The sequence below is a fragment of the Cnephaeus nilssonii genome (assembly GCF_951640355.1).
Source record: "Cnephaeus nilssonii genome assembly, chromosome: 20".
Taxonomy (NCBI): Eukaryota; Metazoa; Chordata; class Mammalia; order Chiroptera; family Vespertilionidae; genus Cnephaeus; species Cnephaeus nilssonii.
In genome coordinates, this window is record NC_137091.1 from 40,671,308 (window position 1) to 40,686,190 (window position 14,883).

At 54.8% G+C, this 14,883-nt stretch overlaps 2 protein-coding genes across 4 annotated transcripts; one reads left to right on the top strand and one right to left on the bottom strand.

Moving 5' to 3' along the window:
- Positions 1-618: 618 nt before the first annotated feature.
- IRGQ (immunity related GTPase Q) lies at positions 619-7,652 on the bottom strand. Its single transcript, XM_079759649.1, has 3 exons — positions 7,515-7,652; positions 6,678-7,200; positions 619-5,192 (listed from the first exon to the last, which is right to left on the bottom strand). The coding sequence occupies exons 2-3, from the start codon at positions 7,196-7,198 to the stop codon at positions 3,881-3,883; spliced, it is 1,833 nt and encodes a 610-aa protein (XP_079615775.1). The 5' UTR covers positions 7,199-7,200; positions 7,515-7,652; the 3' UTR covers positions 619-3,880.
- Positions 7,653-7,694: 42 nt separating this feature from the next.
- On the top strand, positions 7,695-14,875 carry ZNF576 (zinc finger protein 576). Of its 3 annotated transcripts, none has more exons than XM_079759655.1 (3): positions 7,695-8,230; positions 8,586-8,686; positions 10,350-14,875. In XM_079759655.1, the coding sequence occupies exons 2-3, from the start codon at positions 8,602-8,604 to the stop codon at positions 10,775-10,777; spliced, it is 513 nt and encodes a 170-aa protein (XP_079615781.1). In that variant the 5' UTR covers positions 7,695-8,230; positions 8,586-8,601; the 3' UTR covers positions 10,778-14,875. The 3 variants fall into 3 exon arrangements, with proteins under 3 accessions (XP_079615781.1, XP_079615780.1, XP_079615779.1); XM_079759654.1 differs by having other exon boundaries at positions 7,696-8,325; XM_079759653.1 differs by having other exon boundaries at positions 7,697-8,686; positions 10,350-14,874.
- Positions 14,876-14,883: the final 8 nt, after the last annotated feature.

The window sequence follows — 14,883 nt, forward strand, 5'->3', positions numbered from 1 at the left end:
ATCATGTTTCCTGTTGTCACGTGGCCAGGTCTGGAGTCAGAATGAGAAGGGACTATCCAAGGGCATGGCTACAGAGAGGCTGAACAAATTGGAGGCATTAATGGACCAGGCAGGTTCGATAGAAGATGCTTTACCATCACCAGCCCCCAAGGTCGAAACAGTCACTGGTCCACCCCAACCCCAGGGAGGCAACTCAGATACAGATAGTCCCTCTCTTTAAAAAAAATAAAAAAAATTTTTTTTATTGATTTCAGAGAGGATGGGAAAAGGTGAAAAAGATAGAAACACCAACGATAAGAGAGAATCATTGATTGCTGCCTCCTGCAGGTTCCACACTGGGGATCGAGCCCGCAACCCAGGCATGTGCCCTAACCTGACTGGGAATGGAACTGTGAACTCCTGGTTCATAGGTCGATGGTCAACCACTGAGCCATGCTGGTGGGGCCAGATAGTCTCTTGATTCCAGCTAAAGGGAAGCTTTCCTGTACAGAACCCCCACTGTCCTTCCCCTTCCGGGGCCCAGGAGTCCCCAGCCTTGGCTCCATCCTCCCTTAGACCCACAAGTCCAGGCTTCCAGCTCCAGTTAAAATCCCAAAAGAACAGACACGGAATGGCATTTCTACTCATTTTTATTCACTCCTCCAAAAAGCACCACAGGCCAGCCACACCCTCGATTCACCCTTTGATGGTCTCCACCCCAATGGACACAAGTCCTTCCATCATTATCCAGAAATGTAAGAAACTCAGCTAAGGTGCTGAGATGGGATCAATGCTCAAGTTCTTTGTGTCTATTCTGTTTTTGGCAGATGGCAACACCGAGACTCATCATGCATTTCCTTGAATTCTTGCCTTTGAGGGTCTTCCAGGCTGAAGGTGCCACGTAGACACACCCCCATGGCAGCCAGTGGTCTGTCCACAAGGGAGACGCAGTCTTTTCTGCTTGGATGCTCACAGACAGATAACGCACTAGCAACCTTATGCCTCCACGAGGTCTAAAAGTCAAATACCATCAAAAGTCATGATTTAAAAGGCAACCAACCACTCCAGAAGGTAGTTGTGACACTCGAGAGTACCAATATACAATTATATACAGGAACACAACCAGCACTCGCCAACAACAGGCACACGCAAACAAAACTGGGTCTTGCCTTCTCAGATAGGATCTCTGGCATGATCCCCATTGGCATAAGGGCAAAGGGAATTTAGAGCAGAGATGTCAGACAGGACCAAATCAGAGATGGTGTCAAAACGACAGACAACGAGGGCACTCTGTGAGCAAAAGGAACCAGAATAGAGTCACCTTGGTGTTGCCCGGGGCTGAGGGCGTGTGGACAAGGGCAACCAGACGACCTCTTGACTCCCAGTGTGCCAGGCTTCTCGGGGGCGGGGAGGGGGGCTGCAGTATGTTGGCATGTGAGAGAGAATGCAGGTACCTACAGATACACTGAATTCTCACAATACCCTGTAAGGTAGACACCATTTGCTGAGTGACTTGCACCAGGTCACCCCCAAACTCAGCAGGACTGTCTGATCCTAGAGCTATACTAGTAGAATTGTATTCCCCTAAGACTGAGAGCTTTGACAGTGCCTGGAGCCATTCTGTGTAGAGCCAAATAAATGCCTTTTCCCATCTTCACCATCTCAACTTGAAGGGGACAAATTGTGCCGGTGGTGGGAGTGCAAGCTGGAGACGGGGGAGCCAGCCCTCCAGCATCTGCCCCTCAGATCAGTTAGCCTTGTCTTCAGCTGTCAAAGGAAATGGGGTCTCAGAAGTGATGGTTGTCATCCAGCACTTGGATTTCACAGAGGAGAAAATAAGGCACTGGTCCAAGCCACCCAGGGTGACGGTGGCAAAGCTGTGCTTGCTTCCCAGGACCCCCGAGCTCAGACGGGCACTTCCTCTCCTCATCTCAATCCTTTTCCCTGTCTTGTGGCAAGAGACCGACAACCTACATTTCCAGTCCTAGTGCTGACGAATAAATTAAAGTAATAAATATTTACTAAGCACCTACTGTGTGTCAAGCACTCTTCTGGGTGCTGGTACAGCATAGAACAAGACAGACAAGGGGGTAATAGCTAATAATAGGTAAATAAATAATTGTCTACAGTAATAATTACTACAAGGAAAATGAACCAGCCGAGATGAATATTTGGGGGGGGGAGGGGTGAGCTACTTCAGTTAGAGTGATCAGGGACGGTCTCTGAGGGGACATTTGAGCTGAGACCTGATTGACAGAAGGAGCCACGCGTGGAAATGTTAGGCAGAATGAACAAGTTCCAAGGTCCTGAGGCAGGGCCCCAGATGGCCCACTCAAGCATCAGAGGGAAGACCTAGCAGCTGGTTGGGGGATGGGGTGAGGCAGAGAATGAGAAAAGGCAGGGGGCAGGCCACATAGAGCCTCTGTGTGCTGTGGGGCCTAGAATCTGCCCTCTCTGAGCTCTGCTCTCCCTAGCTAGCTCAGAAGTGGTTCTACTGGATGGCCTCTCAGGTCCCCCTTGCTGGTCTCCCCCTTTTCCCCCCTTCCCCCCCCCCCACTTGCTGTTATTGACACTGAAGAATTCTGTGACCTGTGGCTGCTCCTCTGCGTGTAGGCGCAGCCTACAACCCCCCAGGCACATGGCTTCTGCCTTAGCCTCACTGCGGCCCATTCCCACAGGCGGCAACACCTGCCCAGCGGTCTTTGGGTCCCTCGCTCACTGCGGCACCCCTGTGTACACCAAGGGAGCCAACTCAGAAACGTGTGGATTAGTGCAGCAGCACCGCGGCTTCTCCAAAAAGGCAGATGGACAAAAATGCCAAGACCAGAAAGGGTTCAGGTTTAACGACAGCAGAAACCAAGTCCAAAATCAGAAGCCACGATAGGAGAGCGGGGGACAGAGGAACAGACTCCCCAGAGAGCTCCCAAGTCACGCAGCACCTATGAAATGGGGCGGTCTTATCCCTCCAGAGAGAGGGGCATTTCCAGGACCACATCCATTAGGGATTTGCAGGAGATACCTGAGGTACGGGTTCCTGCCCGTCTACTGCCAGAAAGCCTCATTCCTGGTGTCTGGCCACCCCCCAGAGCCCACCAGGCCCCTTACCTCCTCCCCTCATTTTTGTGTGGCCATCCTCCCCACAAATGCTGGGGTCCCCCTTCCCCAGGAGCAAATACTGAACATCTCTCTCCTCCCCAAGAGAGACTGGAGGGTTTCTAGCTCTGTCACATAGCCCTGTTCCCTCCTCTAGACGCAGACCTCCCACCATCCAGGAGTCAGGAACCAAGGTCCACAGGCCTCTTGGGAGCCAGGAGTCTGAGACCCGCGAGACTGCCCTCCCCCTCATGAAGGTTCAAAGCCCACTACATCCTTCCCCCTAGAAAGCCTACGCCCTACATCCCTTTGTGCCTTAGAAGTCCAAGAGTTCCAGCTCCCTGGAGAACCCAGATCCCTTCCTCCATCCTGGAACCCCCAGGACGACAGACGAGTCCCTCACCAGGAATCAGGGCTTCCACACCACCTACCCCTGGAGGACTAGATGTCCCGTACATCCAGGATCTACTCCCTTCTAGAGTCCAACTGCTCAACTCCCTTCAGGACACAAGTCCAGGGGTCCTGCCCCATGATCCCCAGAGAAATCAGGAGTCCTGACTCCCAGATTCCATTCCCCTTCCAGACCTAGGAATCCAGGTGACTAGAAGTCACATAACCCAACCAACAGCCATCCTCATCCCCCTCAAGCACCCAGGATTCGGATTGGCGAGACATACTTGCCCTGTTATCTGAGGCCCAGACATCCCAGGCCAGAGTCTGGACCCCCACACCCCTTCCTCTAAACCGGACTTGGGAGTCCTCAGCCCCTGGCGGAGCACCCCGGTGGCCCTGGCCTTCACCCCACCTCTCACTGCGCAGGCGCGTGCGGTGCCAGCACGGCCTCCGCATCCGCCAGCATCTCGTCCAGCGCCTGCAGCAGGACGCCATGGGCCGCGCGGTAGCCCAGGCCGCCCGTGGCCGCTGCGCCGCCTGCGGGCCACAGGAAGGAGAGCGCCCCCAGCGCCGCTCCCCCGGCCGTGCCCTCGCCAGCCCAGGCGCCCAGCCTCGCCTCCACTTCGGCGCGCGTCACTGGGCCCGGGAAGCGCGTCCGCTGGGCCAGCTCCCCGGGAGCCAAGCCCAGCGTGCGCTCGCGCCGGGCCAGCGCTGCGGGTTCGAGCCCCAGCGCCCGCCGCCACTCTGCGAGCTGACCGCGCAGAAGCGCCACGTCACAGGCCCAGCCGAGCCCGGGTACGGGTGCTGCGGCTGCCGCCAAGCTAGCCAGCAGAGCCGGCCGCCAAGCCCCAGCCCGCAGCGCCGCAGCCTTGGTTCGGGCTGCACGCGGGGACGTGGGGGGCAGCGCCAGCAACAGCGCGCCCGCCTGGGCTGCGGGGAGCGCGCGCTGCAGCCACTCGCAGAGCCCGGGGAGCCCGCCCCTCCGCAGGGGGAACACGGGCGGCAGCGCCTCCTCCAGCACCTCCCACGTGTCGTCCTCAGGGTCCCCACTGCCCGATGGCTTCGTGTTGCCGCCAACCTGCTGCAAAGGCTCACTGCCTGCTTTCTCCGAACCTTCCCCATCGCCTGCTTTCTGCGACCCAGGGCCACGTTGGTCTCTTCCCTCGCTGCGTGCCCCCTCCAACCCCCCTCCACCTGCGTTCTCTGAGCTCTCCCTGCTGGGCTTCTCGGCCTTTTCCTCTTCTTCCAGGGACTCCGGGTCCTCGCCCTCACCGTCTATTCGCACACAGACCAGCGGGGCATCCGGTAGCACCAAGGGCCGGACCTGGGCCCAGTCCTCCTCAGTGGGGGCTCCAGGGGTGACCAGGATGAGGGCATCGTAGTGGGTTGGGTGGGGGGCGGCAGCAGTAGTCGCGGAGCCCAGAGGGATGGTCCAGAGCACCACATTGGGGCGCTCTGGGGCGGGGTAGGGTGTGGGCCCAGGGGGGGCTGAAGCAGGCACAGCACCTGGGTCCCCCGTATCCAACCCAAGCAGCATGTCCAGCACAAAGCCCGTGTCAGCAGTGCCAGCGATGGCCAGGTCCAGCCGGGCGCTACCCAGTCGCTCCAGGCCAGCACGAACCCAGGAGAGCGCTGCCTCCAGGCCACCCTTCTCGAAGGCCTCTCGTACAGCCTCTAGCTCAGCTGCTCCCAGCACCTCGAAGCCATCCTGAGCCGGCGGCAGGAGCCTGTGGGGACAGGAAGGGATAGGGTCAAAGGCAGAAAAGGGAGCTGGGCTAGGGGACAGGACTGGGCCATGATGACAAATGTGGAACTTTCTGAATAATCTTGAGTGACGAAGGAGCAGAAAAGGGAGGGGCCAGTTGATGTCCCAGCAAATAGAAACCAGGGCTAAGATGAAAAGGGAGAGGTTTAAAGCAGGGATGGGGTGGCTTGAATGAGCTTAGGTTTCCAACAGGGCCGAAAACCAGACCCAGCTGTCTTCCCCGGCGCAGAGTCTTTGGGGTGAGGCTTTTCCTAGGGACCTGCAAGGTTAAGAAATAGCTGTGCTGGCCCTGACCGGTTTGGCTCAGTGGATAGAGCGTCGGCCTGCGGACTAAAAGGTCCCAGGTTCGATTCCGGTCAAGGGCATGAACCTTGGTTGCGGGCACATCCCCAGTAGGAGGTGTGCAGGAGGCAGCTGATCGATGTTTCTAACTCTCTATCCCTCTCCCTTCCTCTGTAAAAAAAAAATCAATAAAATATATTAAAAAAAAGAAAAGGCTGTGCTGGGTGGGGTAAAACACTCGGCAGGCAGGGCTTGGAACAAAGACAGAATCAACACTGTATTGTGCACTAAATGAAAGTGTAGCACCATTCACGATTCCATATGGGCAAGGTCACCAAGAGGGCTCTTTCCTGACACTGGGTGTAAGGAAGGGAGGAAAGACCAGGGAGAAATCTCATCTACTAGTTCTTCCCAGGGGACCGTGGCTAAGGAAAATAGATGAGCAGTGGGACTGGGGGGGGGGGGGGGGGGGGGAGGCTGCCCTCCCTAAGCCAGAGGCAGCTGGGGGACAAAATTCAGGAGGCAGCCAGCAAGTGGGCACAAAAATGAGAGGAGATTAAAGAATGGCGATGGGGGAGGGTACCCAGAAATAATGAAGCTCACTGAGGGTGTGGCTTTAGGGCAACTGGGGTCACTTGAGAACCATGCTGATGGGGAGGACGAGGAAGATTGGAGACTCCAAGCCTTCAGGTAAAAGCTCTGTGAGGATCACAAGCTTGTGTGGAAGAGGGAGCCCCTCTTCACACTTCTGCCCGGGGGCAGTATTTGGGTGACAGCTCTCAGCCTCTTCTAGAATTCTATTTAGGGAGAGGGGCTGGTGACCTCAGAGCACTCAGGAGGCGGGAGCTGGATGACAGGTCCCGACCTCCTGCAGGCCCCCAGCAAAGGGCGGGGCCTCTCTAACAAAAGAGGGTCTAGCAGAGCCGCTTGCTTGATGGTAGCATCGATGGTAGCATCGCTGACCACAAAACCTGACCATGGAACGTGCGCTAAGGGGCGGGGCCTGGCTTCTTGGATTTGGGAGCAGGGCCTCCAGCAGTTATGCGTTAAGGCTGGCCCCAAACTTGCGGGGGGCGGGGTCTGGGAAGACTTAACAGCACCTCTGGAGTGAGGTCTACATGAAAAGACCAGGCCTCCCCAGCCCACCCTGAAACGCCAGGCTCACCTCTGCAGCGCCTCCGCCTGGCTCCGCAGCGTCGCCCGCAGGCGCTCCAGTTCCTCGCAGCTGTCGCAGTCCGCCTGCAGCACATAGAGAGGCACCGCTCCCAACCCAGCGCCGTCCAGGAGGGCCGCTGTCTGATCCCGGGCCTGGGCTTCATCCTGTGAGTCCCCAGGACGGAGGTTCCGCACAGCCAGCAGCGGGGTTCCTCGGGCCAGTGCGGCCCGCGCTGCCTCCCCCAGCGCTGGGGCCAAGGGCTCGTCGGTCCCCTCGGGGCTGGGCAGCACCAGGACCAACATGTTGGCCTCCGCTGCCCAGGGCCCCGGCGCAGCGGGTGGGCAACTCAGCTCACCCAGGAAGAGGCCTGGGCCCGCAGCTCGCAGGCTGGGGAGCCCGGGGTCCGGCCGCCCATCGGGGATCTCCACCACGTCCACGTCCTTGTTGCACAGCGCTGCAACCAGCGCGGACTTCCCCGCGCCCGGGGGCCCCAGGAGCAAGGCGGTGACGTCACCCCGCGGTAGAGGCATAGCTGGAAAGCAAGCGACGGGGAAGACGGGGGTCAGGGGGCGCCCGGCCGTTTTCTTTGCGAACAATCCCACTCTGGCCCTGGACTTCAGTCCTCCGCCCTGTCCCCTTCTTCCAGTCTCGGGTATCACCCCCAGGGACCTAGAAATCCAGCGCCGAGACCCTGCTTCCCCAGGGACCCGGGGTCCTCTCCGGTCCCCTTGATGGATGTGTTTCCCTTTCTACTTCAAACACTCAGAAATCCGGCCTCTAGCCCTCCTCCTCCCTCAGGGTCACGCTTATTTTTAATCCCCCACCCCTCCCTTCCAAATCACCAACCGAGCAAACAGCCGGAGGGTACTGCCGCACAGTCGCTGAGAAGTCGGACGGCCCGGGACGGAAGAGGCTGGAGCGCCGGGGTTTGGGGTCCTCCAGACGTGCTCGGGGAGCTCTAGCCTGACGTCACTCCTTTCAGGAGGAGGTGCCATGGAAGTGTGATCGCCGGGACCCAGCCCTTCGCGGCGCCTGCGCAGAATGGCCCCGGGAGCTTGCTCCCTGCTCCTGGCCGCAGAACCTGGAACAATGCGGAGCCAGGGCGCCTGCGCGCCGGGAGCGCCGGCCACACCTGCGCAGTGACTTCGGTCCGGACGGCACGGGTGGCTGTAGCGTCATCACGCCGCACCCCAGTGCGGAGAAGGACCCTTCCTGCTATTTTCAGGACCGAGTGGCACGACTGCATCACTGCCGGGTGGCAATCCAGGATCTCGGCTTCGAGAGGCTCATCAGGCGAAAGAACAAGGAAACCACCGGGACCCTGAGACCCGGCGGGCCCTTCCCGGCTTCCCTCCGGGGGGCGGCGCTGTGACGGGCCACTGACAGGCGCTACGAAAGGCAGCCTTCCTGCTGTGGGGAGCCAAGCGGAGGCCGGGGCTGCCGACCTGGGGAGGGGCGCGCCGAGGGCGGTGATCCAGGCTGCCGGACCCCGCAGCTGAAAGCGCGCGGAGGCGGGGGCTCTGGGTGGAACAAGTCTCAGGAAGAGGCGGGCTAAAGCCTGGGTACCACCACCTGCCTCAGGAATTGTGGGAGAGACGGGGACAAGGATGGTGTCAGATCCGGGGTCCGCGCTCTGAGTCTAGGGAGCTCGTTGGCTGTAGGTCTTGGGTCTCACACAGGTGGGATGGCTCTAAGGGGAGTCACAAACCCAGGGAATCGAATCTTTGGGGGAGGGGGTGTTGAAGTTTCTCTAGTGAGAGCTTCATCAGATTAGAGTTCAAGGAGATGGTATGCCACGGGGTCAAAGGCTGGCAAGGAGAGCCTCCGTGCCAAAGGTCATAGGATTAGTGGGCTGATGACAGATGAGCCGCTTCTTTTGATTTACTGTTCGATCATGCGTGCTCCTCTCTTGACCAGAGGGGTCCTAGTCACCATGGAGGGCCCGCCTCCCGAAGAGACCATGGAGCAGCTGGATTCGTCAAAAGAGAGGAGTCCCCGCAGTGCAGGAGGCGACATCTGTGAGTACCGCTGGCCAGAGGGCGGGGTGCAGGAACTGGTGCTAAAAGGATTTCTGTAGCATTTCAATGTCCAAGGCGCTGTAGGGACTTGCCTGTTGGGGAGCTAGCCCTACCAGGCACTGCCACTCCCCATCTTTGCCCTTATTATACTCAGATGTACCCACCCTGCTCTGTGCACATAAGTATGAATGGGATGCAGTTCAGAGGGACAAAGTGGGATGGGAGATGTGGCTGGGGTACAACAGAGACTGAGAGGAACCCCAGGGTTCCAGTTCCAACTCTGGGCAGACTTGCCGTGGGACTTGGGACTTGGTCTCCCTGTCTGTGAAAAAAGTCTGCCATTACTCACCTCTACTCACCACAAAGGGGTGTTATGTAGGTTAGTGGCAGAGAAGATGAAAACTTGAGGGTAATGAAGGTAGCCAGTTTGACATAATAGCAACAGCTCCCGCTGAATGCTTCCTACCATCCAGACCTCCTCACAGCGCCTATGAAATTTGTTATTATCACTTTCAGTTGAGGGAACTGAGACAAAGAGAGGTTAAGTATTTGTAACAGCAGCAGCCCTGAGTCAATGCCCTCCAGCCAAAGACCCCGGGAACACACCCGTGGTCATTACTGCTCACTGAGGAAGCACACACTGCAGGGGCACCAACTGCTTATAGGATTGGAGTTTGTGGTAGGTGATTCTGGGGAGGGTTTAAGGAAGAGGGTTTTGCTCTGGATTGGATGGTGCCAGGAATCAGGGCAACTCTTTGGCTGGCGATCTTAAGAAATCTTACCCAGAAGGCAGAGGAACAAGCAGGGCACAGGCTGTGATTGGTAAAGCAGCAGTCACCACTCATATTAGCCAGGACGGGGGGGGGGGGGGGGGGGGTGTTTGGTCATTTTTGTGGCTTGGACAATATTAATGTTTTGTCTGTGTTCAAATGCAATTGTGGCATGATCTTGCCTTTTTTCCCCCACCTAAAACTGTGCAAACGCCTTTAGTGGTTGCAACGGGAAGTGGAAAAAGAGGGGTAAGACAGCTCCGGCTCTGGGGCAGCTTCACAGACTCTGTGGCCGCCCTCCCATTGTTGGCCTGATTCAGTCAGTGATTTTCTGTAAAATAGTTTATATTCAACAGGACAATGCCAAAGCCGATCAATAGTGCCGGGCCAGCTCCTGGCTGTGGGCTGCTCTTCTCCTTCTTAATAGTAATAACTACAAACCACCGTGTAGAGTGTTCTAAGCACTTCACGTAAATTCATTCATGTATTGCTTACAACAGCCCTATCAGGTAAATACTGATGGGGTTATGACCCCATTTTGCAGATGAGGAACCTATTGTACCGGCCTGGGAATAGTAGAACCAGCCCGTCCCCAGAGGCTGGGCTCTAATCACACAGCAGTATTGGGAGGACAGACTCCCTGGGTCCCAGTCCTAACTCCATTTCACTTCCTAACCTCATGACTGCGGGCAAGTTGCCTAACTTTTCTGAGCCTCAGTCTGCTTATCCATAAAGCAGGTCCAATAATAATTTGCCTGGACTGCTGCCCAGCCCTGGCATACGGCCTGGCACATAGTAAGCACTGAATGTTCGTTGTTGGCATGATGCTGGGGCTTGGGAGAAGTCCTGGAGACTCTTGCTGGCCTCCCCCAACCTCTCCCCACGTCCCTCAGGCCATCTGGGGGCCCCGCAGTGCACCCGCTGCCTCATCACCTTCGCCAGTTCCAAGTTCCAGGAGCGCCACATGAAGCGGGAACACCCGGCGGACTTCGTGGCCCAGAAGCTGCAGGGGGCCCTCTTCGTCTGCTTCGCCTGCGCCCGCTCCTTCCTCTCCTCCAAGGCCCTGGTCGCCCACCAGCGCAGCCACAGTCCTGCTACCAGGCCCTCCCTGACGGTTGCACCCACCATTGCCCAGACCACCTTCCCCTGCCCTGATTGTGGCAAGACCTTTGGGCAGGCCGCTTCTCTGAGGTGGCACCGCCAGGTGCATGAAGTCCGCTTCCCTCCTGGCCCCTTTGCCTGCACTGAGTGTGGGCAGGACTTTGCCCAGGAAGCTGGGCTGCACCAACACTACATCCGGCATGCCCGTGGGGACCTCTGAGTGCAGCCTCAGCCCTCCCCAGGGCAACGGGGGCGCTGTGGCTGGTGGGACTACCTTTAATAATGGGGTGGGCCCTTGGAGGAATTTGCTGGAAAGGCAAAGGGCTCCTGATTAATAGAACCCAGAATATGCTCTTTAGAGCTTCAGTCCTTGGAGGACAGAAAGGCCTTCGGGGAAACAGTGAAATCAGACAATCTTGAGATCTTTTGTTAAATATATATAAGAGGGAAAATGATTTTTATCTCCCTCATTCCCAAATAAGGAGTTTGAAATCACAAGCAGCTGTAGATTGTGTAATCACCTTTAATTCTTCCCAGAGGGATGCCATGGGCTGTAGGAGCAAACTGCCCTGGCTCTGTGCCTGACGGGGGGCAGGGAAGGTGAGTGTTGCTGGCCTGTGAAGCCACCAGATGGGCCCCAGGACGGAGCAGGTCCAGCCTTGGGGATGGGCAGCAGAGTTAGGAGCTGTACTGAGTAATGTGGGGGTTGCCGTTCAAATCTGTCTTCTCTCCACCCTCTCCCAGCCTTTCCCACCTGAGGGGCCATGGCATTGGGTGGCTTTGTCCTCCCACCCCAGATAATTTACTGCCATTTAAATAATTTCATGTACCATTCTGGTCATGGGATATTTTGTCTATGTGTAGGTGAAATGACATGAATAAACTAACAAAAATAGTATCTAAAAACAGAAAAGCTCTACATTAAGATAGCTAAACAGGGAACTCGGGGTTTTCAGCAGAAATTCCCAGAGTACATAAGAAGGGCATGAGGAGGGGGATCTCAGAGCTGAGCCCTGTGAGGAAACTGGTTTGGAATCAAACAGAGATACCTTCTGTTTCCTGTTGTATTTGGCCAGCATTGGGAGATTTCCCAGTAAGATCCTATTTTCAGCTCCTGAAAAGCCCATCCTCGGCTGAGTGTCACCTGGCCGATTTAACTCCCTGGCATTGCCTGCCCTGCCCTTAGACACAATGGTTGATGCCCGGTATACAATAATCATAGACTCATTTAAATTGAGGGATGCTTTTAAAGCCCACAGGTAGGATGGATGTGGTAGTGACTGATCGCTGTCTCCCAATTTTTAGCTAGGCATATGATGGCTACAAAGGCCACATTTCCCAGATTCTCTTGCAGCTAGCCTTGGCCATGTGACTAAGTTCTGGCTAAATGCCTTTCTTCCACCTTCTGCCTGGAATGTGGACATGGTATCCAGCCATTTTGGACCATGAGAGCAACAGATGGGATGGCAGAGCAACTTCACGCAGCATTGCCATCACAGCAGCCCGAGAACACCCCCTTCCCTCCTGTTATATAAGAGAAATAAGCCTCTATCTTGTTTAAGCTGCCATTAGCTCGGGTCTCTGTCACGTGCAGCAAAATTTATAGCCTGAGGCAGGTTTCTGCAAACTGTGGCCAAATCCAGCTTACCTCCTGATTTTGCAAATAAAGTTTTATTGGAACACAGTCACGCTTGTTCATTTACATATTGTATATGGTTGTTTTCACATAGAACAGCAGGTTCGAGGAGCTGCAACAGAGATTATAAAGCCTAAAATAGTTACGATAGAGTCCATTACAGTAAAAGTCTACCAACCCCTTCTCTAACTAATAGACATACAACCTACTCTGTGCCTGGATGCAGGGTTTCCGCCCTGGGAAATACTACCTGTAACAGGGATGTTTGTGTGTATAGGATTTGGGGCAGGGCTAGCTAGCCTGTATCTCTTTTTTGGGGTGACTTATGGAGACACTGGTTTGTAGTCATTTGGCCATCAATGTTTTCTAAGATACAACTTTAACAAGGCCAAACATTTCCTCTGGCACATGGTTAAAGCCCAGAAGTTCTGACCCAGATGTTTCACACACCACCCCCCTCTCCAGCAGCCGTCCCCACCGCCCTGCCAAACCTAAGGATCTAATCCCACATGCTCTCCTGAGACAGCTGCCTGCCCAAGGATACCCTTGGCTTCCTGTTCTCTCTACACTCTCCAGATGTCATAGATTCCTAAGACTTTATATAGTGTCACTGGTGACTCCCAAATCTATCTTCAGCTCAAAACCCAGACTTCTCTCCCTGAGATACAGCCAGCTGGACGACAAATGGGAGTTGCAAACTTAAAGTGGATCCCCTGCCGTCCCCTACCTCCACCATAACTGCTATTGTATCAGTAAACCACGCACTCTACTAAATTCCTGAAGAATCTGATTACTTCCTCCCAGCCCTACACTCCTAACGGATCCCCCTGCTATGACTCCCTGCTTCCAGTCTATTACAGACCACCCCCTGTGTATGTAAATCAGCTTATGCCACTTCTCATTTAAAATCCTCCAAAGGCATCCCATAAATGACTTCCAAAGACCTTCCCCAGGCCCACAAAGCCCAACAATAACTGAGCCCCAGCCCACTAAGCAATCTCAACTCCCTCCTTGCTCTGTCTTCTTCTCTCTCCAGCCACACAAGCCAGGCTGGTTTCTGCCTCAGGGCCTTTGCACTTGCTGTTCCCTCTGCCTGGAGTGCTCTTACCCAGAGCTTTGCAAAGCCACTTCCTCATTATTCAGGTCTCAATATGTGCCATCTTCTCAGAGAGGTCTTCCTTGACCTGATTGGCTAAAGTAGCACCTCCAACCCTTACCTTGATTTAATTTCTTCCCGCCACTTTTCAACACCTGGAATTATCACGCTTGTTTATTTCATTATCTGTGTCCTTATGTTGGAATCCAAGCTCCTGAGGGCAACTGCTTCATCCCTAGCACTTAGGACAGTGCTTACCAAAGAGAATTAAAAAATACTTTTTGACTATGTGTTAGCCTAGTCGCAGTGATGGGCAACCTTTTGAGCTTGGTGTGTCAAACTTCACCAAAAAACTGAGCATAACTTGGGTAGTGTTGTCACTTTGAGGAAAAAACTAACTCCAAGACTCTAGTCGCAAATGTTTCATCCTCAGGAGCAGCAATGTTTCATCCTTGGCATGCGGCCGCGTGTCATCAGAAATGGCTACGCGTGTCAGTGCTGACACGCGTGTTACAGGTTCGCCATCACTGGTAGTGTCTCTTGGCCTGCTGCCTGCCTTAGAGAGCTGGCTTCCTTAAGTTCTGCCATGAGAGATATGGGCAGACGGAAGGTAGGAAGAAGGGGAAAGGGCCTCACCTTGCTTTGGACTCTTGTTGGAACCCCTCCAGCAGCAGCTCAGGCTCCAGGACCTTCCTATACTCACACCAGGCGCTATGCCCCTCTTGAGGTTTAAGCACCAGCACATGGCACCTTGTCACTGGTCCCTGCACCAGCCACACGTGGCCTGCCCTTCAAGCACCTATTGGGTTCTGGTAATCTCACTTCTCTTTCTGTATCCCAGTCCCAGAGGTGGGAACTTCTTGCAAACACATTTCTGGGTTATCTCACTTTTTCACATTTTCCCTTTCAGACTTGTAACACTTGTGTGACCAATTCCCTGCATTAAATCCTCCCGTTGGAATTCTGGCTTGGTTTCCATACTCTGGCTGGGCCCCTAGGAACAGAATGATCCCACTGGCAGCAGACTGGGTCTCCTGATTCCCAGGCTCTCCTGATTCTTAGGAATGTTTGCTGACAAATGGGTAATTCTCTACATCTATGCTTAGCAAGCAAGTCCTGTCTGAGGGCAGAGGAGGGCTTAGACATGCCACCCCAGGAAGTAAAAACCCATCCATGTTGTTTTAATGAGCTGTGCATTGCAGCTTTGATGATTCTGAGATTCAATAATGTTAAGCTCTAGTAGATATGAAAGTTTCAGTGGATAAATGTCAGGTTCTGAGATTTGGAGCTTGTAGTATGAAAAGTATGAGTTTTGAAAAATGTTTTGGTTGCCCTGGCCAGTGTGGTTCAGTTGGTTGGAGCATGGTTCTGTACACCAAAGGTAGCAGGTTTGATTCGGTCAGGGCACATACCCAGGTTACAGGTTAGATCCCCAGTTGGAGCACGTGCGAGAGGTGACCAATCAATGTTTCTCACTTTGATGTCTCTGTCTCTGTGTCTCTCTCCCTCCCCTCCTCTCGCTAAAAATAAACTTAAAAAAAAGAAAAAAGATGAAAGATACTTTGGTCTAACATCCTGTAACAGGCATCAAAAT

Bases quoted from the DNA above. Each gene is read 5' to 3' on its own strand.
- IRGQ (XM_079759649.1), bottom strand. From the start codon at position 7,198: ATGCCTCTACCGCGGGGTGACGTCACCGCCTTGCTCCTGGGGCCCCCG. The intron at 5,193-6,677 runs GTGAGCCTGGCG...CTGTCCCCACAG, and splicing joins CAGGCGGAGGCGCTGCAGAG to GCTCCTGCCGCCGGCTCAGG.
- ZNF576 (XM_079759653.1), top strand. From the start codon at position 8,524: ATGACAGATGAGCCGCTTCTTTTGATTTACTGTTCGATCATGCGTGCT. The intron at 8,687-10,349 runs GTGAGTACCGCT...CACGTCCCTCAG, and splicing joins CAGTGCAGGAGGCGACATCT to GCCATCTGGGGGCCCCGCAG.